The sequence below is a fragment of the Monocercomonoides exilis genome, assembly GCF_001643675.1.
Source record: "Monocercomonoides exilis strain PA203 chromosome Unknown scaffold8-1962414, whole genome shotgun sequence".
In the NCBI taxonomy this organism is placed as follows: Eukaryota; Preaxostyla; order Oxymonadida; family Polymastigidae; genus Monocercomonoides; species Monocercomonoides exilis.
This window is the reverse complement of record NW_027150553.1, coordinates 1,558,202-1,583,816: the sequence shown is the minus strand read 5'-3', so window position 1 is coordinate 1,583,816 and position 25,615 is coordinate 1,558,202. Positions and strand designations below refer to the sequence as shown.

The following is a 25,615-nucleotide window of genomic DNA, read 5'->3' as shown; positions in this document are numbered from 1 at the left end:
CTTTCCAAAGTGCAGGAATCCGAATTATTGTTGAAATGGCCAATCTCCGCTTTGTGGAGCAATACGATGAGAACGGAGCAGATTATTATATAGACATTGGGAATCAAATGAAGTTATGGAAGATACATGATTTTTATAAATTTTTATTTGGTGCAAGAGGTGAAAACAAATTCAACTTTCATATTATAAAATGAAGACAAAAAGTGGATGGAATTCTGTGAAGGACAAAATCTGCACAATATTGTATAGCATTTTGGAATTTAATGCAGTGAAGCATTTTTTTGCAAGGAAAGTGGCAGGCAATATCGAGGGAAGGATATTAATCACAAAAAAAAAGGCAAGAATTCAATGGAAAAAAGCAGAGCCCCAAAATATCAGTTTTATTTATAAGACTTTCCTGCTTCTCGGACTGTGCCAGGCAGCCATGGAAGGCTGCGAAATTCTATTTGTGATTCCGCTTTTGCTTCAAAAGAGTGGAGAAACGCCAACTACGAGACATCCAATTGTCGAATATTTGTTGGCAGTCGAACAACATTCAGGCCAAACGCTTTTGGATTTCATTTTTCGAATGGACTGCCATTTTGAGCAAGCAAGGCGATTATCATTCGAAGTTTGCTTTCTTCGACACCACAGGCAACTACAGAAAAATACAGAATATTTGTGTCAACCTCTTCAAGCGCAGCCATCCAGAGATTTTATTGTTGCGCACCATTTGCGTGGCATCAATGCGGAGTTGATTTGTGGGGACTTTGTTGCTTCGTATTGGGTGCGCTGAGGTGTTTGCAAACGTTAGACAAGACGGCCATGTTTTCTCAGACGAACATCGAGGGTGAGCAATTTCTCTGAAGACTGTTTAATTTAATTATTTCTGATTGTTATGATGTTGGTTTGTGTTTATCTTGTGTTGTGGCTTCTATTAGAAATGGTTTTTAAAAATGGAGAATTCTTCAGATTCTGCTTTCAAGCGAACATATTTTCTAGCGCTGATTGAGTTCACTCTGCTGCTCGTGTGCCAACAAGAAGAATGAAGTATCAGACATTCGTCTTCTTTTCATGTTGCAATAATTATTGAAGCAGTGGCATTTTTTTAATGTGAGGGTGCTTCCACAGCGCGTTGTAGCTAATGCAATGAGACGGGGAATTCAATTGTTTGTTGGCGGGAGACAGCAGCGGTGGTGGAAGAAAAGCAAAAGAATGCTTCGATCAGATGCAGGACAAGGAAGCTATTTGTTGCAGAAGCAGAACTGCAGAGGAAGGAAACGAACGAGAACAAAAGAAGAAGGAAAGAAAGTGAAGAAATGAGAGGAAGAAGGAGGGAAGGGACGTGGGAATGAATCAGGATTTGGTGCAGATAACGATGGCTGTGAATCAATTGAGGTTTTTTATTTATTTTATTTTTTATTTTCTTCTTTTTTCTCACAATTTTTATTTGGCACTGATTATTTTTAGATGATTCTTTTATTCTTTAGAGAGTGAAATCCTTTGACGAATCATCGATAACAACCTCATTTGAATTTTCAATTCAGAAAGAAAGCTTATTTGCGTGCTTTGGGAAGAATAGCAGAAGATGGAAACTGAATAAATTTATGTGAAATCTTTCTGAAAAAGAAGGTGTGACAGGTTTGCAATTAGAAAAGGCAGTTTTGTGGAGATACTTTTGGTGTGAGTGTGCGTTTACTTCTATGAGCAGGAGAAGATGTGGAAAGGGAGATAGGCTTATTTAGGCATTGACAAACATTACATTGAAAGGGTGGAGAAGAGAGGGAGAGATATACTCGGGCAGGCTGTTTGGAGGGAAGGGATATGGAAGGGAGAAGAGTGGAGATGAAGAAAAAGGAGGAGAAGGAGGAGAAAGAGAAAGGGGGAGAGGAAGAGAAGGAGATGGATATGGAGAAGGCATTGAAGGGAGTATTTCGGTGAGCGAATCACACTTCTCTTCTTTTTGTGTCTCATCTGCCCCATTCCTCTCATCCCCTTCAATACCCCTTATATCCCTCTCTCAACTGACATTTTTCAACATTTCAACAGCAAATGATGCATGTTCACCTCCAACAACTACGTCAACCCAAACCATATGTCTGATGAGCAGTTGCTCATTTTTATCTGTTTGTGATGCATATGATGGCGGAATTGTTCCTTCTCTGAACAACCCCTTGGCTTCCTTATCTGTTTCGAACACATCATTCGTTGGATGTTGTCGGACAAGGAATGTTGAATGCATTGGAACTTCAGAAGTTCCATTGAAACCAGACAGACAGAATGAAACATTCAATGGAGCAAACTCATTTATTTGGTGTGAATGGGATGGATCGAGGACAACAGGAGAAAGCGATTCATGGACGGATGGAATGTCAAGTGGAGGGGCTATCTGCATGTATGGTCAATCAAACGCCTCTGTGTCTGTTTCCCATTGTGTGTTTAATAATTGTTTTGCATACAGCCGAGGTGGGGGAATAATGTGCGCAAGCATAAAAGAAGTTAAAATAGAGAATAATACGTTTGATTCTTGTACTGCGCAAAGTCATTACGGAGGAGGAATGCTAATTTATGCTATTTTGGCATGTGTTCGGATCAGCGGATGTGAATTCCAGAATTGTAAAGCATATAGCACTGGAGGAGGACTTTATCTTAATGATTTTCAGGTTTCAGAAACAGGATGTATTGAAGCAGAAAATGGAGGAGGAGAGAGTGCGTGTGTGTTTGACTGCTGTTTCACTTCATGTTCAATCACAAGCACATGGGGCGGAGGCATGTATTGTGCAAATATTCCCATCACACAATTCAAAATGAGGAATATCAAGTTCATATCGTGCACTGCATCTTCTCATGGCGGGGGATTGGATTTGTATCCATTGAGACAAGGATCACAAAATGATATTATTTATTGCTATTTCCTTTTCTTTCATGGTTGTAGATGTTCAAGAGATCAGCCTCATGGCCATGATGTATATTATGAAGATCGATATAGCCTGTATTTATCCTCGAATAGTCCGTTCTATGAATGTTACACAACAAATACAGATGATCAGAGAGTATGTTACGGATATGATTATACGGATTCTAAGGGTTGGACATATCAGCACAAGGAAAAGAAGGATTGGCTGAAGAGAGGGATTCTCAACCGATTTGTGGCAGTGAGTGGTGGTGATGAAGAAGAGTTTTGTGGGGCGAATGAATCATATACATGCCGAACCGTTGGTGTTGCAGTTGAAAAGAGCGTGATCCAGGTGAGCCTGTCGGTTACACTGATGGGAGGGAATCACACAAGCGAGACAACAACAATTGATATTAGGACAAAGACAAGAGTGTGATTGAGATGAAATCACTTTTGAAGATATCTACAGCAATGAAGGTGAGTTTTGCTGGTAACTTTGGGGAATTGAATCTGGATATTAATCATTACTTGGCAAACGTGCATTTGTTGTGGATGATTGCGGCATCTTGTGGGTCATAATACATTGGAGCAGGGGAATGTGTTATTATTATTTTTTACTGGAATTGCATTCAACATTGGAAAGTGGAACTTATGCTCGCCAAATTTTTATTTTATTTTATTTTATTTTATTTTATTTTATTTGACATTATTTCAAACGTGCTTCATAAAAATTTTCATTTGAAAAATCATTATTAGGTTCAGTAATTTATCATACCCCGTTTTTTTTTAATCGGGACCTAAATTTTCTGACTCCCAAGAGCACTTCTGAAAAAATTAAATAATAGAAAACTTTCAAAATATTATTATATACTATTCCTCAAAATATTTTTTATTTATTGATTTTTGAAGACAAATCTTGAGTTTTTTCTTTTTATTTTTAAGATCAAAGACATGCTCATATTTCAACGAACTTTTTGTTTTGAGTGTTCTGAGTGTTGATATTGCTATTAAACTTATCTTTTTTATGTTTTTGGTTATTTTTTTTATTATTAAACACTCATTATTTCATTATTTATATTATTTCACAAAGTTTTGTTTGAATAAAAAATCGATTGCATATAGGGTTATTCTTTTTCCTCTGACCTCTTTTTTTATCCCCACCCTTTTTTTGTGGAGCTAGCTACGGCTTGATACAAGCTCGGAACCAACGAAAAATAACTAGAAACGTATATTTTTATATATTTAACTTATGCAGCAAAAATTTTTTTAACAATTCTTTATTATTTCGAGATCTCAGTATTTTTTAATTGTATTTTTTAATCATTAAAATGATGGTCTTTCCATGAATATGACATTTTGGAAGTTTTAAGTGACATCATCATTGCACCTCATATCCTTTTTATTGTTTTTATAACTTTTCTCATTTCACATGTTTCTTTTTCACCTGTGTGATAATTATTGAAATCATAACTTTTTTCGGGGCGCTATTTTTTCAAAGGATGTTAGTCTTTGGAAAGTTTTTTTGTATTCAAATGATAAACACGTCTTTAGTGTTTGATTAATTAATGTCCTTGTAAAAATAAAGATAAAGGTGTCTTCTATGAGCCTTTTCATTTTTCAGTGTTCTTTTGTTAATGTTCAATGAAATTATTCGATTCAAAAATATTGAAAGAAAAATTATGATTTCAAAATTAATCACACAGGTGAAAAAGAAACATGTGAAATGAGAAAAGTTATAAAAACAATAAAAAGGATATGAGGTGCAATGATGATGTCACTTAAAACTTCCAAAATGTCATATTCATGGAAAGACCATCATTTTAATGATTAAAAAATACAATTAAAAAATACTGAGATCTCGAAATAATAAAGAATTGTTAAAAAAATTTTTGCTGCATAAGTTAAATATATAAAAATATACGTTTCTAGTTATTTTTCGTTGGTTCCGAGCTTGTATCAAGCCGTAGCTAGCTCCACAAAAAAAGGGTGGGGATAAAAAAAGAGGTCAGAGGAAAAAGAATAACCCTATATGCAATCGATTTTTTATTCAAACAAAACTTTGTGAAATAATATAAATAATGAAATAATGAGTGTTTAATAATAAAAAAAATAACCAAAAACATAAAAAAGATAAGTTTAATAGCAATATCAACACTCAGAACACTCAAAACAAAAAGTTCGTTGAAATATGAGCATGTCTTTGATCTTAAAAATAAAAAGAAAAAACTCAAGATTTGTCTTCAAAAATCAATAAATAAAAAATATTTTGAGGAATAGTATATAATAATATTTTGAAAGTTTTCTATTATTTAATTTTTTCAGAAGTGCTCTTGGGAGTCAGAAAATTTAGGTCCCGATTAAAAAAAAACGGGGTATGATAAATTACTGAACCTAATAATGATTTTTCAAATGAAAATTTTTATGAAGCACGTTTGAAATAATGTCAAATAAAATAAAATAAAATAAAATAAAATAAAATAAAAATTTGGCGAGCATAAGTTCCACTTTCCAATGTTGAATGCAATTCCAGTAAAAAATAATAATAACACATTCCCCTGCTCCAATGTATTATGACCCACAAGATGCCGCAATCATCCACAACAAATGCACGTTTGCCAAGTAATGATTAATATCCAGATTCAATTCCCCAAAGTTACCAGCAAAACTCACCTTCATTGCTGTAGATATCTTCAAAAGTGATTTCATCTCAATCACACTCTTGTCTTTGTCCTAATATCAATTGTTGTTGTCTCGCTTGTGTGATTCCCTCCCATCAGTGTAACCGACAGGCTCACCTGGATCACGCTCTTTTCAACTGCAACACCAACGGTTCGGCATGTATATGATTCATTCGCCCCACAAAACTCTTCTTCATCACCACCACTCACTGCCACAAATCGGTTGAGAATCCCTCTCTTCAGCCAATCCTTCTTTTCCTTGTGCTGATATGTCCAACCCTTAGAATCCGTATAATCATATCCGTAACATACTCTCTGATCATCTGTATTTGTTGTGTAACATTCATAGAACGGACTATTCGAGGATAAATACAGGCTATATCGATCTTCATAATATACATCATGGCCATGAGGCTGATCTCTTGAACATCTACAACCATGAAAGAAAAGGAAATAGCAATAAATAATATCATTTTGTGATCCTTGTCTCAATGGATACAAATCCAATCCCCCGCCATGAGAAGATGCAGTGCACGATATGAACTTGATATTCCTCATTTTGAATTGTGTGATGGGAATATTTGCACAATACATGCCTCCGCCCCATGTGCTTGTGATTGAACATGAAGTGAAACAGCAGTCAAACACACACGCACTCTCTCCTCCTCCATTTTCTGCTTCAATACATCCTGTTTCTGAAACCTGAAAATCATTAAGATAAAGTCCTCCTCCAGTGCTATATGCTTTACAATTCTGGAATTCACATCCGCTGATCCGAACACATGCCAAAATAGCATAAATTAGCATTCCTCCTCCGTAATGACTTTGCGCAGTACAAGAATCAAACGTATTATTCTCTATTTTAACTTCTTTTATGCTTGCGCACATTATTCCCCCACCTCGGCTGTATGCAAAACAATTATTAAACACACAATGGGAAACAGACACAGAGGCGTTTGATTGACCATACATGCAGATAGCCCCTCCACTTGACATTCCATCCGTCCATGAATCGCTTTCTCCTGTTGTCCTCGATCCATCCCATTCACACCAAATAAATGAGTTTGCTCCATTGAATGTTTCATTCTGTCTGTCTGGTTTCAATGGAACTTCTGAAGTTCCAATGCATTCAACATTCCTTGTCCGACAACATCCAACGAATGATGTGTTCGAAACAGATAAGGAAGCCAAGGGGTTGTTCAGAGAAGGAACAATTCCGCCATCATATGCATCACAAACAGATAAAAATGAGCAACTGCTCATCAGACATATGGTTTGGGTTGACGTAGTGGCTGAAGGTGAGCATACATCATTTGCTGTTGAGATGTTGAAAAATGATAATTTGGAGAGGGATACAAGGGAAATAGAAGGTGAAGCGAAATATTGGCAAAAAGATGAGAAATTAAATTCATTCACAGAAGTTCTTCCTTTTCCTTCTCTTCCCCACGCATCTTGGCAAAGCGTCGCAAAATATCCCAATGCAGCTGTATCCATTTTCCTGCCTCTTCTGCTGCTGCTTCCGAAAAGATTTTTGTTAAAAAAAATATTCACAAAAATTTCTTTTCCCGTTCGCTCCATTTTTTCCGCCTGGATCATTCTGCCAAATATCTTCTGCTGCTGTTTTCTCCCAATTTCTTCCAGGAATGTCCCAGAAAAAAGTTCTGTTTCCATGTCCCATGCTTCATGCTCCCCAAGCGCTTCTGACAACACCTGATCGCATTACACATCAATCAAATTAAAATATGCAAATATAAATAAAAAATGGAACATGAAGAAAATGAACAAACAAGAATAAAATACCTCCACAATTCTTCATTTCCCTTCACTCCCCTCTTCCCCTGTTTGCCTCTCTCCAAATACCTCTCGCCCCAACATCATCCACTCCAAGCACCACACCACACCACGCCTTCGCCTTTCAAACTCAATTCCAAAAATAAAAAAAAAATTAAATGTTGTTTTCGCCCGCTCTTCCATTGCCCATTCAACCTCACTCTCACCATTCTTCTCTTCCCATCTTCCTCCATCCAACCCTCAATCCAAAAAATATGAAATATTTCTCTTCCTCCTCTCATTCTTCAAACAAAGCTATAAAAACAATCTGCGCTCCTCAGGCAATATATGATGGATTTCTGTGCATCTTTCGGCAATTCACTCAATATTCTGAATAAAAATATATATTAAATAAAAAATATCATGAAATTTTTATTTAAGAAAATATACAAATTTGAAAAAAAATATCAAAGATATTTTTTTAAAAAAAACAAAACAAATAACAACAAACTGTTTCATAATGAATTTTCTTCACACACTTTTTCTAATTCGTCCTTTCTTCTTCATTTCCTTTTTTTCTTAAAATATCGTTCTTTTATGCCTATAAATTCCATTCTTCCATTTTCGCTTCCCTTTTACTCCAAAAATCATTTATTTCCAATCCTTGGTCCTATTTCCAGAGGAATGACTTCACAAACTCCATTCCATAAAGAACTGGAAAAGAAGAAGATTCCATCTGAAGAGCTCCTTCCCATCCCTTTCTGATGCATCACCTTCTTCTTCTTTCCATTTCCCCCAAAAACAACATCAACGCCCCTCCACCACACATCCTCCATCTCTTCCACAAGCAATGACAAAATCTCTTCCACTTCATTCTCCATCATCCTTCTTCAAATTAAAAATAAAATATCTCCATCATTTTTCTGTCTCTTTCCATTACAAGACAGCTCCCATAGTCAGCCCCTCATCTTCCTCTGTCTCCGCACCTCCAATGCAAAGCGCCAGTGCTGATGTTCCTTCTTCCCGTCTTCCTCCGCCTCCGCCTCCATCCCTTGCCCTGCAAATACCTGGCGCGTCCAAACTGTTCATCTAGAAAAAATAAAAAAAGATAAAAAAATATCTCTCGCTATTTTTTACTTCAACCCCACTTCCCTTTCTTATCAAACATACATCCACAAAATCTCTTCTCTTTGTTCCGCCTCATATGAACCCCCTCTCTCTCCCTGCATTCAAAAATAAAAAAAAAAATAATATTCCTTTTCCATTTCTTCTCCATTTCCTTTCCATCTCTCATCCTCCCCTCCAATAAATATATTCCATTCACTCCACCCATCTTCCTCCCTTCTTGTCTCCCTTCTCATCCCACCTCCTCAACATCAAATTCCTTTTCTCCAACAATAAACACGACCTCTGCACCTTCCAACTCACAAAAATCGAAAAAGCAACCTTTCCAAAACTCCATCCCCATTCATCCCACAAACATCCATTTGCCTCTTAAACCTCACAAAAATATCTCTTTTCCACAAGAAATATTCCTTTATCGTTCCTTTCCCCTCTCAAAACCCTGTTTCCTCCAAGAACTCAACTCCATCACTCCATACCATAAATCCATTCTTTTGTTATCGCATTGTCTTCATATGCCCATTCAGCCACGGCACATCGAGTTGTGCTCCTTTTCTTTTGTGGCTCTTATTCGTTATGGAAAATGATCAAGAAATGTCAAATGCTCAGAAACTGTCAACGGAGTGAGATTCCGAAGCTAAAACAAAGACAGATTGACTAAACGAAATATTTCCAGTGAAAAGGTTGGGTATTACAAAAGAATGTTTGCTTGATGGAAGATGAAATTGTTTATTTTGATTGTTGGAATGCTGTGGAGCGACAATATTTTCAATAGAAATGTTGAATTTTTGATGTATGTGTTTTATATTGTTCTATATGTTGTGAAGATATTTCCATCCGTAACCTCTCCAAAGTCGTGATTCAGACGATTTATTAAAAATGGACAATTTATTCTATGCAGAACAGAACAGCAATGAAGCGAGTCAAATGTTATCTTACAAATATATTATTAGAGCCTGAATGTATTTTGTTACGAATGTTTATGTTACTCATTTTGGACTCAACATGCGCGATGGATAGAAATGCGATGAAAAATGAGTTTTGATGGAGCAGAAATCAACGGGGTTGGAAGATATCCAAGGCAAAAAGGAAGAATGTCCAATCTCTATGAAAAGGGAGCGTTTTTTAAAAAGAGGAAGAAGACATTTTCATTTTTAAGTTTGTTGGAAAGATTGGGGCAAATAACTGAAACAGGAGATTGAAATCAGTTTGGACAGAACAAGGAGCCTTTCTTTGGAGAAGAAGGGCAAGACATTGATTTTACGGACCAAGGGGAGCGATGGAACTGCTTTTCATTGCTTGGGTTGAGAGGCGAAAAACGAGAAAAACGGACAGTTTTGCGTAATACGGCAGCTGGAGGCAAATTACAGGCAAAATGGACTTTTATCGTTTGACCTTTGTCTTCAGCCTTCTATCATTGAAACGTTATTCACAAGAGCAGAGAACGAGGTTGCGATGCTGAGAATATCTTCTGACAGAAGGTATATAGTATTCAAACTTGACAATAACATCGCATTCACCATCTTTATCATCTTCATCTCTGTCATTGCCATCATCGCTGTCATCATCATCCTCATCTTCATTAAAATTATATTGAAGCATTTTTATTGTTTGTGTATTATTCGAGTGGAATCAGTGCCAAGAATTGGAAATAAGCAAGTTGTTGGAAGCAGAACAGAATCGATTTCATTGGCAATGAAATTGGCAGCGGAAACAAAGAAGGCGAGTTTTGTTAGCAGAAAAGAACAATAATTTGAGAGGCTTTAGAAGAAGAAGAAGAAAGCGTGTGAAGATTGGCAATAAATATATTTTAGAGTTTGTTTTGTATTATTTTTTTTTCCTCCAATTTTTTCACATATTTTATTTTTATTTATTTTGAGAGATTAAGATTTATGGAAGGATGTTTTCAGGCAATGAATGAACATGGGAAAAAGAGCACATTTGATGCTTTTCAGAAATCAGACAATGACAAAAAATTTGAGAATATAGATGAATAAGCCAGAGGCATTAAATGAAATGAATGTGAGAGGAGGGATTTGAAGATTTATGTTAAATTTTGAAAAAGAAGAAGGCGAAGCGACGGAAAAGAATAATCGGAAAATTGAGGAAATGGCTGAAGAAGAAATGTGACAGGAAGTCAAGAAGGATATGAAGATGAAGAAAAGGAAGCAGATTGCGAAAGGAAAATGGTACTGGTTTGTGATATTTTGTATTACATTTTAAATATTTTTTTTCTTTTTTTTTTAATTGATAATAGGGACTTTTGCATGAATATTCAAAAGGGATGAATGTGAATGGAATACAGAAAGAAGGCAGGAGACGAAAACAGAAGGAAAAAAAAAAAAGATTTAGGCGAAAACATTCCTATCAGAAGAGGCGAGCGAAGACAAAAAAAAGATACTAAAACTTATTGGGATATTTTGCGAGATGGCTCCAAGAGGCAAGGGGAAGAGAAGGAGGCAAAGAAGGAAGTGTTTCGACATGCAAATCTCTTATCTCATCTTCAACCACATTTCTCTCATCACCTTCAATCCCTCTTGCTCTCCAAACTCACATTTTTCAACATTTCAACAGCAAATGATATATGTTCACCTCCAACAACAATGTCAACCCAAACCACATGTTTTATGAATAGTTGCTCATTTTCATCGGTTTGCAATGCATATGATGGAGGGATTGTTCATTCCCTCAACAATCCCTATGCCTCTTTGACTGTCTCAAACACCTCCTTTGTCAGATGTTGTCGGACAAGAAACGTTGAATATATTGGAACTGAAACTAATAAGAAACAACCAGAAAGACAGAATATAACAGAAAATGGACCGAATACATTCACGTGGTGTGAATGGGATGGGTCAAAAACAGCGGGAAAAGGCGATTCATGGGATGATGGTATATCGAGCGGGGGAGCGATATGCATGTTCAATTTGGGAGAAGGAATGTTGTCTATTTTGTTTTGCAAGTTCAACAACTGCTATTCTGATGCGCATGGCGGAGGTGTATTTTGCCATGCAATCAAGACAATTGTGTGTGAGAACAGCACATTCAGCAGCTGCACAGCACAAGCAAATACAGGTGGCGGAATTCATGCTTATTCGATTTTATCATGTGCTCGGATCAGCGAATGTGAATTCCAGAATTGTAAAGCAAATAATAATGGAGGAGGACTTTATCTTAATGATTTTCAGGTTTCAGGAGCAGGATGTATTGAAGCAGAAAATGGAGGAGGAGAGAGTGCGTGTGTGTTTGACTGCAGCTTCACTTCATGCTCAGTTTCAAATACACAAGGTGGAGGAATGCGTTGTTATAATGCTCCTGTTCAATTTAAAATGAGAAATATCAGGTTTATTTCATGTAATGCTTCATCGTATGGTGGAGGGCTAAGCTTTGATCCGAATAAACCAACACCACCAGGTGATGGGATTTATTGCTTTTTCCTTTTCTTTCATGAATGCAAGTGCAGGATTACATCCACTCCATATGGTCATGATGTGATGTATTATGATTACTTTAATCTTTATTTGGAATCAGGAAATCCGTTCCATGAATGTTACACCACAAATACAGATGACAAGAGAGTATGCTACGGATACAATGCATCGAATTCGGGGAGTTGGGCATATGACGAAACATCAAAAAAGGATTGGCTGAAGGACAAGACGATATATGTTTCTGTGAGTGGGAATGATAATTTTGAGTTGTGTGGGGCAAATGAATCAAATCCGTGTCTGACAGTGAAGAAGGCATTTGAAATGAGTGAGGTGCAGATAAGCTTGGCAATCACGCTGCTGGATGGAAATCATCAAAATGAGACAACAACTATTAAGATTGGAGAAAAGAAGATTTCGGTCATTGGGACGGGCAAAGAGAAGAGCGCGATTGGAACAGGAGTGCTTTTTTTAAATCATGGCTGGATGGTTTAAGATGTATGAATAAGTTTTCCCAACATTTTTCAAAAACAAAAGTGGATTAATATTTTGCATATAAATGCCAAAAAAAATGCATTTAGTCGTAGCTATTGTTTGTAATAGGAAAAAGCTTTTTTACATATATATTTATCGATTTTTCATCATTTTTTTTCATTCTTGTATTTATTACAAAAACATTATTAGCAACAGAAAAAACAAATATATTTTTTTCTGTGCAAAATTTGAAAAGAACACGGGTGATTATTTTCGAAATCATAACTTTTTTTGAGGAGTGGATAATTATGAAAATTTTATTAATTCGAAAAATATTTTTTTGATGAAATGTTTTGTTCATTTTTTTGAATCGAAAGACAAAGTTTGATGTGAAAAAAAGACAGAGATGATTTTTGCTGTTGTTATTTCTTTTCTGTGTTCATTGACATAAATTCAAAATATCAATTTTGAACAGATAATTTTTTTCGAAAAAAATGATTTCAAAAATAATCACCCACATCAGGTCGAAAAAATATATTTTTATTAAGCCTGGGTGACGTGAAGAAAAAAGTTCGTCACGTCCGTCACCAATTTTCCACTTAAAAAAAAAAAAAAAAAAAAAAACAAAAAAAAAAATTTGAAAATATAGAAAATATAGAAAAAAAATATGATAATGATTTATTTTTGAATAACTTTGTCTTATTTGAGAGAAAAATAAACTTTTGACAAAAATTCTTCAATATCTGTTTTGATCATCGTATCCCATAATAACATTAATTGAATTATAAATCGAGCAATTCTTTTGTTTCACTTGTTAAAATATATAGACTCACAATGAAATGGTGTGAAAATTGATAATTTCGAAAGTATTAATAATCGAAAGTGAGCAAATATTTTTATTTCAGTTTTTTGTCCGTTCAAAAAGAGAAACAAACGTTGTACTGTTTTCTGCGATAACAATATCGAAAATGCAAACTGGTTGAATGCAATCATAAAAGATACAGCTTGCACAAGTTGAAGTGTTTGATAAAAATATTTTACAACGACAAAAGTTTGGAATATGTAATTGTGAATGATCTGCATTTCATAAGAGAAATAAAAAGAGAACTGGAAGAACTGGCAAGATTTGTTGTTTAGACGAGAAAGGAGGAGGAAAGAGGAAGAGAAGTCAAGGAAGTGCTTCTTTTAATGAGATAAATTGAAATGTTAGTAATTTATTTTGGCTATTGTCGATTGCGAAATGAAGAATTAGTTTGGTTTTTCAGCAGCATTGTCCAGGTTCATCGAGCATCAAAAGATTATTTCAGAGATATTTTACAGTCAATGTATTTTTTGATTGAAGCAGCTTTGAATAACAGAGCTTTTGAAGTTTTTGACTTGTTGAAAGGAAGATCCATTGATATTGTTTTGAGGAGATTCATAAACAAACGCAGAATGACAGAATTACATATGATGGCTTGAGATTTTTTTAAATTCTGTTTCAAGGCGATTGAAAGGAAAGATGGTTAATGAAATGGAGAAAGAAAAAGGGAAATATTTGAAAAGAAAGAAAAAGAAAAATATGAAGATATTTTCATTTTATTTCATGTAACATTTGAATTTTTTTTGATAAAATTTGATGATTTTGTTTTATCGTTTATTTTAATTGATTATTTTATGAATGAATGATGAATAGAGATATTTTTTATCTTTAACTCTTCCTTTTTTTAAATGCTCAAAATTGAAAACAAGGAATCTTTTAATGTTTTATTCTATTATGTTCAATTTATAATTTACTTTTTCTAAATGATGTGAATAGACAAAAATGGACTTATCCTTTAGACATTTTCATTTTCTGATTTTCTTTTGTGAAAATCTTTTTCGAATAACTAATTTGTATATCAGTCTCATAAAAAAATGGATAATAACTCTTTTTCTCGTTGCTCCAATCTGTATTTCATCCAAATCTTTTTCAAGTTAAAGTTCATCTCACCTGCTCAAATATTCCGCTCCAATTACCTAAATATCAAACAACTTCAGAAGAGAGAAGTTGATATTGAATAAAACAAAATCGCAAAAAAATATAAACAAACGTTCAGAAGTTTTAAAAAAAGTCCGAATAAGAAAAACCTTGTTCTATAAATGAAAAGTTGTAATTCTGATGAGAAAAGAAATTGCCATTCGCTTTATTATATTTATACAACACAATTCAAATGTCTGGGAATGAAATGTAAATCATTTGTTTCATTCAAAAATTCCAAATCTTATGTGCTAATTTACATCAATAATTTTCAAATAGCAATGCTGCCCATTCTGAATATCTGCTTTTGACAATTTCAATAACTTCTTGTAAAGACTCAGTTTATATTTCGCTAATCATTGAAGGAAAATCCGTTATTATCATTCTTTAATATGTGTTAATAGTGCGAAATGTTAATGCAATCGATTTATTTATCTGTTGAAATGGAAGCATTTTTAAAATGCTCTAAATTTTCTAATGAAAATTTTGAATGACATTTATTCGCTAAGAAAGATCAATAAACATTTCGAAAAAGAATTATAACAAAAATGATAAAAAAAATTTTTTTTTAAAATTGATGTGCAATTCAAACCTTGTCAATGTTCTCCATTCCATTGTTTGCATCAGTGTGAAAAACAATAAATAGCATTATTTTGTGGATTTTTCAAATTTGTCATTGCCTCTTTCATTATAAAATTAGAATAATCTTCAATAATAAGAAAATTAATGGTCGTGTTTCCTGAAAAATGAAATCAAAACTTTCTTTTGATATGAGTGGTTAATTTTGTTCTTTTGCTCATTCATTTAACTTTTTCGAATAGCTGACAGGAAGTGACGTCAGTGACGTCAGTGACTTCAGTGACACGTCAAAATTCCGATTGCCGCTTAAACGTCAGTGAAAAATACATTATGGAAAATTCGATGTTCACAATTTTCGAAAAAACTTTTTTTTGGAAATATTTACAATTATGTGACAAAAAAACAATAATGTTGGTTTTGCTTTGTGACGTGAAAAATCTTGACACGTCCGTCAAAAATCGAAAATGTCACGTCAGAAGTCACCACGTCACCCAGGGTTAATTTTTATGATTGCTTATGCAGAATCATTTTTTCCCCTTGTTATTGTGAATAAAATCTTTCATTCATGCGAGTTATTATCTGTGGAAACTCCAGCATATGGGAAGATATTTTTTGCTTTATGAATTTTGTTCCATTCTGCACATTTAATTAATTTATCAATTTTGAAAAATTTCCTATGTTTTTTTGACATGAGAATGAAAGATTTCTCATGATAAGGTTGTGGAAAAAGTGTGGAACATATTGTAGTTTTTTTCATAAATGAAAGAATTGTTCCCCATATGAACTTAAAGATACTGTTTGCCAAAACGAAATCCATATTCCGTTGAAAAGCCGAATCTTCCTTTTCGGATTATTTTTACACACATACATATTAACAAGTGTGTATACATATGGACAATTCTTTTGAATTCATGATAATTTTTAATCTTTTTTTTTCTTTTTCTTTTTTCAATAAAAATATTTCTTTTTTTGAAAACACTTCAGAAGCATTAACCAATCTTTGTGAAGAATTGTCATTAGCAAAACTTATCAATGTATATTGTGTGATTATTTTTGATGTCATGCCTTTACTGTAAAAAATTTCGGTTCCAACATTTGCCTTGAATGGTGATAAGTGAACACTGAAAATTGATAATACCTTTTCAAGATAATTATGTCATGAACTTATCTCAAATAATGGCTTTTGCAACAATTATTTTATGTTCGAAATTTGATAAAAAAACTTCTTGTTATTGGCAAAAAAACATTTTTTCAAATCAACACTCCGAAAAAAGTTTTGATTTCAAAACAAAAAAAATCGCACAATATAACTTTTCAATAACGTTTCAGATGTGTAATGAAAATCAGATCTGATAAAACTTCTTTCGAATTTGAATTGGACTTGATTCAAATGGTTTTTTTTTCAGAAATTATCTTTGGCAACAAATGTTTGTCATCATGATTTCATTTTTTTCATTCAAATCATAATTGTTCAGCAATCATGGAATATGTCAAATATGTCTTGATTTCTCAAAAATTCTGTCATTATTCATCAAAAATGTAATGTTTGTTTTATTATCAATTATTAAACAATCACATTCGTTTGTCATATTTCAATTTCAGATCTCAGAGTTTCATAGAAAAGGAAATGGGTCATTAAAAATGTTTGTTTATGTTCAAACCGGAAAAAGATACTTTTATCACATTTTTGATGAATAATGACAGAATTTTTGAGAAATCAAGACATATTTGACATATTCCATGATTGCTGAACAATTATGATTTGAATGAAAAAAATGAAATCATGATGACAAACATTTGTTGCCAAAGATAATTTCTGAAAAAAAAACCATTTGAATCAAGTCCAATTCAAATTCGAAAGAAGTTTTATCAGATCTGATTTTCATTACACATCTGAAACGTTATTGAAAAGTTATATTGTGCGATTTTTTTTGTTTTGAAATCAAAACTTTTTTCGGAGTGTTGATTTGAAAAAATGTTTTTTTGCCAATAACAAGAAGTTTTTTTATCAAATTTCGAACATAAAATAATTGTTGCAAAAGCCATTATTTGAGATAAGTTCATGACATAATTATCTTGAAAAGGTATTATCAATTTTCAGTGTTCACTTATCACCATTCAAGGCAAATGTTGGAACCGAAATTTTTTACAGTAAAGGCATGACATCAAAAATAATCACACAATATACATTGATAAGTTTTGCTAATGACAATTCTTCACAAAGATTGGTTAATGCTTCTGAAGTGTTTTCAAAAAAAGAAATATTTTTATTGAAAAAAAGAAAAAGAAAGAAAAAAAAAAAAGATTAAAAATTATCATGAATTCAAAAAGAATTGTCCATATGTATACACACTTGTTAATATGTATGTGTGTAAAAATAATCCGAAAAGGAAGATTCGGCTTTTCAACGGAATATGGATTTCGTTTTGGCAAACAGTATCTTTAAGTTCATATGGGGAACAATTCTTTCATTTATGAAAAAAACTACAATATGTTCCACACTTTTTCCACAACCTTATCATGAGAAATCTTTCATTCTCATGTCAAAAAAACATAGGAAATTTTTCAAAATTGATAAATTAATTAAATGTGCAGAATGGAACAAAATTCATAAAGCAAAAAATATCTTCCCATATGCTGGAGTTTCCACAGATAATAACTCGCATGAATGAAAGATTTTATTCACAATAACAAGGGGAAAAAATGATTCTGCATAAGCAATCATAAAAATTAACCCTGGGTGACGTGGTGACTTCTGACGTGACATTTTCGATTTTTGACGGACGTGTCAAGATTTTTCACGTCACAAAGCAAAACCAACATTATTGTTTTTTTGTCACATAATTGTAAATATTTCCAAAAAAAAGTTTTTTCGAAAATTGTGAACATCGAATTTTCCATAATGTATTTTTCACTGACGTTTAAGCGGCAATCGGAATTTTGACGTGTCACTGAAGTCACTGACGTCACTGACGTCACTTCCTGTCAGCTATTCGAAAAAGTTAAATGAATGAGCAAAAGAACAAAATTAACCACTCATATCAAAAGAAAGTTTTGATTTCATTTTTCAGGAAACACGACCATTAATTTTCTTATTATTGAAGATTATTCTAATTTTATAATGAAAGAGGCAATGACAAATTTGAAAAATCCACAAAATAATGCTATTTATTGTTTTTCACACTGATGCAAACAATGGAATGGAGAACATTGACAAGGTTTGAATTGCACATCAATTTTAAAAAAAAATTTTTTTTATCATTTTTGTTATAATTCTTTTTCGAAATGTTTATTGATCTTTCTTAGCGAATAAATGTCATTCAAAATTTTCATTAGAAAATTTAGAGCATTTTAAAAATGCTTCCATTTCAACAGATAAATAAATCGATTGCATTAACATTTCGCACTATTAACACATATTAAAGAATGATAATAACGGATTTTCCTTCAATGATTAGCGAAATATAAACTGAGTCTTTACAAGAAGTTATTGAAATTGTCAAAAGCAGATATTCAGAATGGGCAGCATTGCTATTTGAAAATTATTGATGTAAATTAGCACATAAGATTTGGAATTTTTGAATGAAACAAATGATTTACATTTCATTCCCAGACATTTGAATTGTGTTGTATAAATATAATAAAGCGAATGGCAATTTCTTTTCTCATCAGAATTACAACTTTTCATTTATAGAACAAGGTTTTTCTTATTCGGACTTTTTTTAAAACTTCTGAACGTTTGTTTATATTTTTTTGCGATTTTGTTTTATTCAATATCAACTTCTCTCTTCTGAAGTTGTTTGATATTTAGGTAATTGGAGCGGAATATTTGAGCAGGTGAGATGAACTTTAACTTGAAAAAGATTTGGATGAAATACAGATTGGAGCAACGAGAAAAAGAGTTATTATCCATTTTTTTATGAGACTGATATACAAATTAGTTATTCGAAAAAGATTTTCACAAAAGAAAATCAGAAAATGAAAATGTCTAAAGGATAAGTCCATTTTTGTCTATTCACATCATTTAGAAAAAGTAAATTATAAATTGAACATAATAGAATAAAACATTAAAAGATTCCTTGTTTTCAATTTTGAGCATTTAAAAAAAGGAAGAGTTAAAGATAAAAAATATCTCTATTCATCATTCATTCATAAAATAATCAATTAAAATAAACGATAAAACAAAATCATCAAATTTTATCAAAAAAAATTCAAATGTTACATGAAATAAAATGAAAATATCTTCATATTTTTCTTTTTCTTTCTTTTCAAATATTTCCCTTTTTCTTTCTCCATTTCATTAACCATCTTTCCTTTCAATCGCCTTGAAACAGAATTTAAAAAAATCTCAAGCCATCATATGTAATTCTGTCATTCTGCGTTTGTTTATGAATCTCCTCAAAACAATATCAATGGATCTTCCTTTCAACAAGTCAAAAACTTCAAAAGCTCTGTTATTCAAAGCTGCTTCAATCAAAAAATACATTGACTGTAAAATATCTCTGAAATAATCTTTTGATGCTCGATGAACCTGGACAATGCTGCTGAAAAACCAAACTAATTCTTCATTTCGCAATCGACAATAGCCAAAATAAATTACTAACATTTCAATTTATCTCATTAAAAGAAGCACTTCCTTGACTTCTCTTCCTCTTTCCTCCTCCTTTCTCGTCTAAACAACAAATCTTGCCAGTTCTTCCAGTTCTCTTTTTATTTCTCTTATGAAATGCAGATCATTCACAATTACATATTCCAAACTTTTGTCGTTGTAAAATATTTTTATCAAACACTTCAACTTGTGCAAGCTGTATCTTTTATGATTGCATTCAACCAGTTTGCATTTTCGATATTGTTATCGCAGAAAACAGTACAACGTTTGTTTCTCTTTTTGAACGGACAAAAAACTGAAATAAAAATATTTGCTCACTTTCGATTATTAATACTTTCGAAATTATCAATTTTCACACCATTTCATTGTGAGTCTATATATTTTAACAAGTGAAACAAAAGAATTGCTCGATTTATAATTCAATTAATGTTATTATGGGATACGATGATCAAAACAGATATTGAAGAATTTTTGTCAAAAGTTTATTTTTCTCTCAAATAAGACAAAGTTATTCAAAAATAAATCATTATCATATTTTTTTTCTATATTTTCTATATTTTCAAATTTTTTTTTTTTTTGTTTTTTTTTTTTTTTTTTTTTTAAGTGGAAAATTGGTGACGGACGTGACGAACTTTTTCTTCACGTCACCCAGGCTTAATAAAAATATATTTTTTCGACCTGATGTGGGTGATTATTTTTGAAATCATTTTTTTCGAAAAAAATTATCTGTTCAAAATTGATATTTTGAATTTATGTCAATGAACACAGAAAAGAAATAACAACAGCAAAAATCATCTCTGTCTTTTTTTCACATCAAACTTTGTCTTTCGATTCAAAAAAATGAACAAAACATTTCATCAAAAAAATATTTTTCGAATTAATAAAATTTTCATAATTATCCACTCCTCAAAAAAAGTTATGATTTCGAAAATAATCACCCGTGTTCTTTTCAAATTTTGCACAGAAAAAAATATATTTGTTTTTTCTGTTGCTAATAATGTTTTTGTAATAAATACAAGAATGAAAAAAAATGATGAAAAATCGATAAATATATATGTAAAAAAGCTTTTTCCTATTACAAACAATAGCTACGACTAAATGCATTTTTTTTGGCATTTATATGCAAAATATTAATCCACTTTTGTTTTTGAAAAATGTTGGGAAAACTTATTCATACATCTTAAACCATCCAGCCATGATTTAAAAAAAGCACTCCTGTTCCAATCGCGCTCTTCTCTTTGCCCGTCCCAATGACCGAAATCTTCTTTTCTCCAATCTTAATAGTTGTTGTCTCATTTTGATGATTTCCATCCAGCAGCGTGATTGCCAAGCTTATCTGCACCTCACTCATTTCAAATGCCTTCTTCACTGTCAGACACGGATTTGATTCATTTGCCCCACACAACTCAAAATTATCATTCCCACTCACAGAAACATATATCGTCTTGTCCTTCAGCCAATCCTTTTTTGATGTTTCGTCATATGCCCAACTCCCCGAATTCGATGCATTGTATCCGTAGCATACTCTCTTGTCATCTGTATTTGTGGTGTAACATTCATGGAACGGATTTCCTGATTCCAAATAAAGATTAAAGTAATCATAATACATCACATCATGACCATATGGAGTGGATGTAATCCTGCACTTGCATTCATGAAAGAAAAGGAAAAAGCAATAAATCCCATCACCTGGTGGTGTTGGTTTATTCGGATCAAAGCTTAGCCCTCCACCATACGATGAAGCATTACATGAAATAAACCTGATATTTCTCATTTTAAATTGAACAGGAGCATTATAACAACGCATTCCTCCACCTTGTGTATTTGAAACTGAGCATGAAGTGAAGCTGCAGTCAAACACACACGCACTCTCTCCTCCTCCATTTTCTGCTTCAATACATCCTGCTCCTGAAACCTGAAAATCATTAAGATAAAGTCCTCCTCCATTATTATTTGCTTTACAATTCTGGAATTCACATTCGCTGATCCGAGCACATGATAAAATCGAATAAGCATGAATTCCGCCACCTGTATTTGCTTGTGCTGTGCAGCTGCTGAATGTGCTGTTCTCACACACAATTGTCTTGATTGCATGGCAAAATACACCTCCGCCATGCGCATCAGAATAGCAGTTGTTGAACTTGCAAAACAAAATAGACAACATTCCTTCTCCCAAATTGAACATGCATATCGCTCCCCCGCTCGATATACCATCATCCCATGAATCGCCTTTTCCCGCTGTTTTTGACCCATCCCATTCACACCACGTGAATGTATTCGGTCCATTTTCTGTTATATTCTGTCTTTCTGGTTGTTTCTTATTAGTTTCAGTTCCAATATATTCAACGTTTCTTGTCCGACAACATCTGACAAAGGAGGTGTTTGAGACAGTCAAAGAGGCATAGGGATTGTTGAGGGAATGAACAATCCCTCCATCATATGCATTGCAAACCGATGAAAATGAGCAACTATTCATAAAACATGTGGTTTGGGTTGACATTGTTGTTGGAGGTGAACATATATCATTTGCTGTTGAAATGTTGAAAAATGTGAGTTTGGAGAGCAAGAGGGATTGAAGGTGATGAGAGAAATGTGGTTGAAGATGAGATAAGAGATTTGCATGTCGAAACACTTCCTTCTTTGCCTCCTTCTCTTCCCCTTGCCTCTTGGAGCCATCTCGCAAAATATCCCAATAAGTTTTAGTATCTTTTTTTTGTCTTCGCTCGCCTCTTCTGATAGGAATGTTTTCGCCTAAATCTTTTTTTTTTTTCCTTCTGTTTTCGTCTCCTGCCTTCTTTCTGTATTCCATTCACATTCATCCCTTTTGAATATTCATGCAAAAGTCCCTATTATCAATTAAAAAAAAAAGAAAAAAAATATTTAAAATGTAATACAAAATATCACAAACCAGTACCATTTTCCTTTCGCAATCTGCTTCCTTTTCTTCATCTTCATATCCTTCTTGACTTCCTGTCACATTTCTTCTTCAGCCATTTCCTCAATTTTCCGATTATTCTTTTCCGTCGCTTCGCCTTCTTCTTTTTCAAAATTTAACATAAATCTTCAAATCCCTCCTCTCACATTCATTTCATTTAATGCCTCTGGCTTATTCATCTATATTCTCAAATTTTTTGTCATTGTCTGATTTCTGAAAAGCATCAAATGTGCTCTTTTTCCCATGTTCATTCATTGCCTGAAAACATCCTTCCATAAATCTTAATCTCTCAAAATAAATAAAAATAAAATATGTGAAAAAATTGGAGGAAAAAAAATAATACAAAACAAACTCTAAAATATATTTATTGCCAATCTTCACACGCTTTCTTCTTCTTCTTCTAAAGCCTCTCAAATTATTGTTCTTTTCTGCTAACAAAACTCGCCTTCTTTGTTTCCGCTGCCAATTTCATTGCCAATGAAATCGATTCTGTTCTGCTTCCAACAACTTGCTTATTTCCAATTCTTGGCACTGATTCCACTCGAATAATACACAAACAATAAAAATGCTTCAATATAATTTTAATGAAGATGAGGATGATGATGACAGCGATGATGGCAATGACAGAGATGAAGATGATAAAGATGGTGAATGCGATGTTATTGTCAAGTTTGAATACTATATACCTTCTGTCAGAAGATATTCTCAGCATCGCAACCTCGTTCTCTGCTCTTGTGAATAACGTTTCAATGATAGAAGGCTGAAGACAAAGGTCAAACGATAAAAGTCCATTTTGCCTGTAATTTGCCTCCAGCTGCCGTATTACGCAAAACTGTCCGTTTTTCTCGTTTTTTCGCCTCTCAACCCAAGCAATGAAAAGCAGTTCCATCGCTCCCCTTGGTCCGTAAAATCAATGTCTTGCCCTTCTTCTCCAAAGAAAGGCTCCTTGTTCTGTCCAAACTGATTTCAATCTCCTGTTTCAGTTATTTGCCCCAATCTTTCCAACAAACTTAAAAATGAAAATGTCTTCTTCCTCTTTTTAAAAAACGCTCCCTTTTCATAGAGATTGGACATTCTTCCTTTTTGCCTTGGATATCTTCCAACCCCGTTGATTTCTGCTCCATCAAAACTCATTTTTCATCGCATTTCTATCCATCGCGCATGTTGAGTCCAAAATGAGTAACATAAACATTCGTAACAAAATACATTCAGGCTCTAATAATATATTTGTAAGATAACATTTGACTCGCTTCATTGCTGTTCTGTTCTGCATAGAATAAATTGTCCATTTTTAATAAATCGTCTGAATCACGACTTTGGAGAGGTTACGGATGGAAATATCTTCACAACATATAGAACAATATAAAACACATACATCAAAAATTCAACATTTCTATTGAAAATATTGTCGCTCCACAGCATTCCAACAATCAAAATAAACAATTTCATCTTCCATCAAGCAAACATTCTTTTGTAATACCCAACCTTTTCACTGGAAATATTTCGTTTAGTCAATCTGTCTTTGTTTTAGCTTCGGAATCTCACTCCGTTGACAGTTTCTGAGCATTTGACATTTCTTGATCATTTTCCATAACGAATAAGAGCCACAAAAGAAAAGGAGCACAACTCGATGTGCCGTGGCTGAATGGGCATATGAAGACAATGCGATAACAAAAGAATGGATTTATGGTATGGAGTGATGGAGTTGAGTTCTTGGAGGAAACAGGGTTTTGAGAGGGGAAAGGAACGATAAAGGAATATTTCTTGTGGAAAAGAGATATTTTTGTGAGGTTTAAGAGGCAAATGGATGTTTGTGGGATGAATGGGGATGGAGTTTTGGAAAGGTTGCTTTTTCGATTTTTGTGAGTTGGAAGGTGCAGAGGTCGTGTTTATTGTTGGAGAAAAGGAATTTGATGTTGAGGAGGTGGGATGAGAAGGGAGACAAGAAGGGAGGAAGATGGGTGGAGTGAATGGAATATATTTATTGGAGGGGAGGATGAGAGATGGAAAGGAAATGGAGAAGAAATGGAAAAGGAATATTATTTTTTTTTTATTTTTGAATGCAGGGAGAGAGAGGGGGTTCATATGAGGCGGAACAAAGAGAAGAGATTTTGTGGATGTATGTTTGATAAGAAAGGGAAGTGGGGTTGAAGTAAAAAATAGCGAGAGATATTTTTTTATCTTTTTTTATTTTTTCTAGATGAACAGTTTGGACGCGCCAGGTATTTGCAGGGCAAGGGATGGAGGCGGAGGCGGAGGAAGACGGGAAGAAGGAACATCAGCACTGGCGCTTTGCATTGGAGGTGCGGAGACAGAGGAAGATGAGGGGCTGACTATGGGAGCTGTCTTGTAATGGAAAGAGACAGAAAAATGATGGAGATATTTTATTTTTAATTTGAAGAAGGATGATGGAGAATGAAGTGGAAGAGATTTTGTCATTGCTTGTGGAAGAGATGGAGGATGTGTGGTGGAGGGGCGTTGATGTTGTTTTTGGGGGAAATGGAAAGAAGAAGAAGGTGATGCATCAGAAAGGGATGGGAAGGAGCTCTTCAGATGGAATCTTCTTCTTTTCCAGTTCTTTATGGAATGGAGTTTGTGAAGTCATTCCTCTGGAAATAGGACCAAGGATTGGAAATAAATGATTTTTGGAGTAAAAGGGAAGCGAAAATGGAAGAATGGAATTTATAGGCATAAAAGAACGATATTTTAAGAAAAAAAGGAAATGAAGAAGAAAGGACGAATTAGAAAAAGTGTGTGAAGAAAATTCATTATGAAACAGTTTGTTGTTATTTGTTTTGTTTTTTTTAAAAAAATATCTTTGATATTTTTTTTCAAATTTGTATATTTTCTTAAATAAAAATTTCATGATATTTTTTATTTAATATATATTTTTATTGAGGATATTGAGTGAATTGCCGAAAGATGCATGGAAAGCCATCACATGTTGTCTGAGGAGCGCAGATTGTTTTTATAGCTTTGCTTGAAGAATGAGAGGAGGAAGAGAAATATTTCATATTTTTTGGATTGAGGGTTGGATGGAGGAAGATGGGAAGAGAAGAATGGTGAGAGTGAGGTTGAATGGGCAATGGAAGAGCGGGCGAAAACAACATTTAATTTTTTTTTTATTTTTGGAATTGAGTTTGAAA

The 25,615-nt window shown here is 33.5% G+C and overlaps 3 protein-coding genes across 3 annotated transcripts; 2 read left to right on the top strand and 1 right to left on the bottom strand.

The window, feature by feature from the left end:
- Positions 1-1,682: 1,682 nt before the first annotated feature.
- On the top strand, positions 1,683-3,823 carry MONOS_14637 (uncharacterized protein; the record flags this gene model as incomplete). Its single annotated transcript, XM_067867453.1, has 3 exons — positions 1,683-1,698; positions 1,750-2,374; positions 2,441-3,823. The coding sequence occupies 3 exons, from the start codon at positions 1,683-1,685 to the stop codon at positions 3,309-3,311; spliced, it is 1,512 nt and encodes a 503-aa protein (XP_067733123.1). The 3' UTR covers positions 3,312-3,823.
- A 4,436-nt stretch (positions 3,824-8,259) lies between these two features.
- MONOS_17161 (uncharacterized protein) lies at positions 8,260-8,552 on the bottom strand (the record flags this gene model as incomplete). The annotated part of the gene is made up of 2 exons (XM_067870055.1): positions 8,260-8,412; positions 8,490-8,552. 2 exons carry the CDS (start codon positions 8,550-8,552, stop codon positions 8,260-8,262), a joined length of 216 nt encoding a protein of 71 aa, XP_067733122.1.
- A 15,977-nt stretch (positions 8,553-24,529) lies between these two features.
- On the top strand, positions 24,530-24,822 carry MONOS_17160 (uncharacterized protein; the record flags this gene model as incomplete). Its single annotated transcript, XM_067870054.1, has 2 exons — positions 24,530-24,592; positions 24,670-24,822. The coding sequence occupies 2 exons, from the start codon at positions 24,530-24,532 to the stop codon at positions 24,820-24,822; spliced, it is 216 nt and encodes a 71-aa protein (XP_067733121.1).
- Positions 24,823-25,615: the final 793 nt, after the last annotated feature.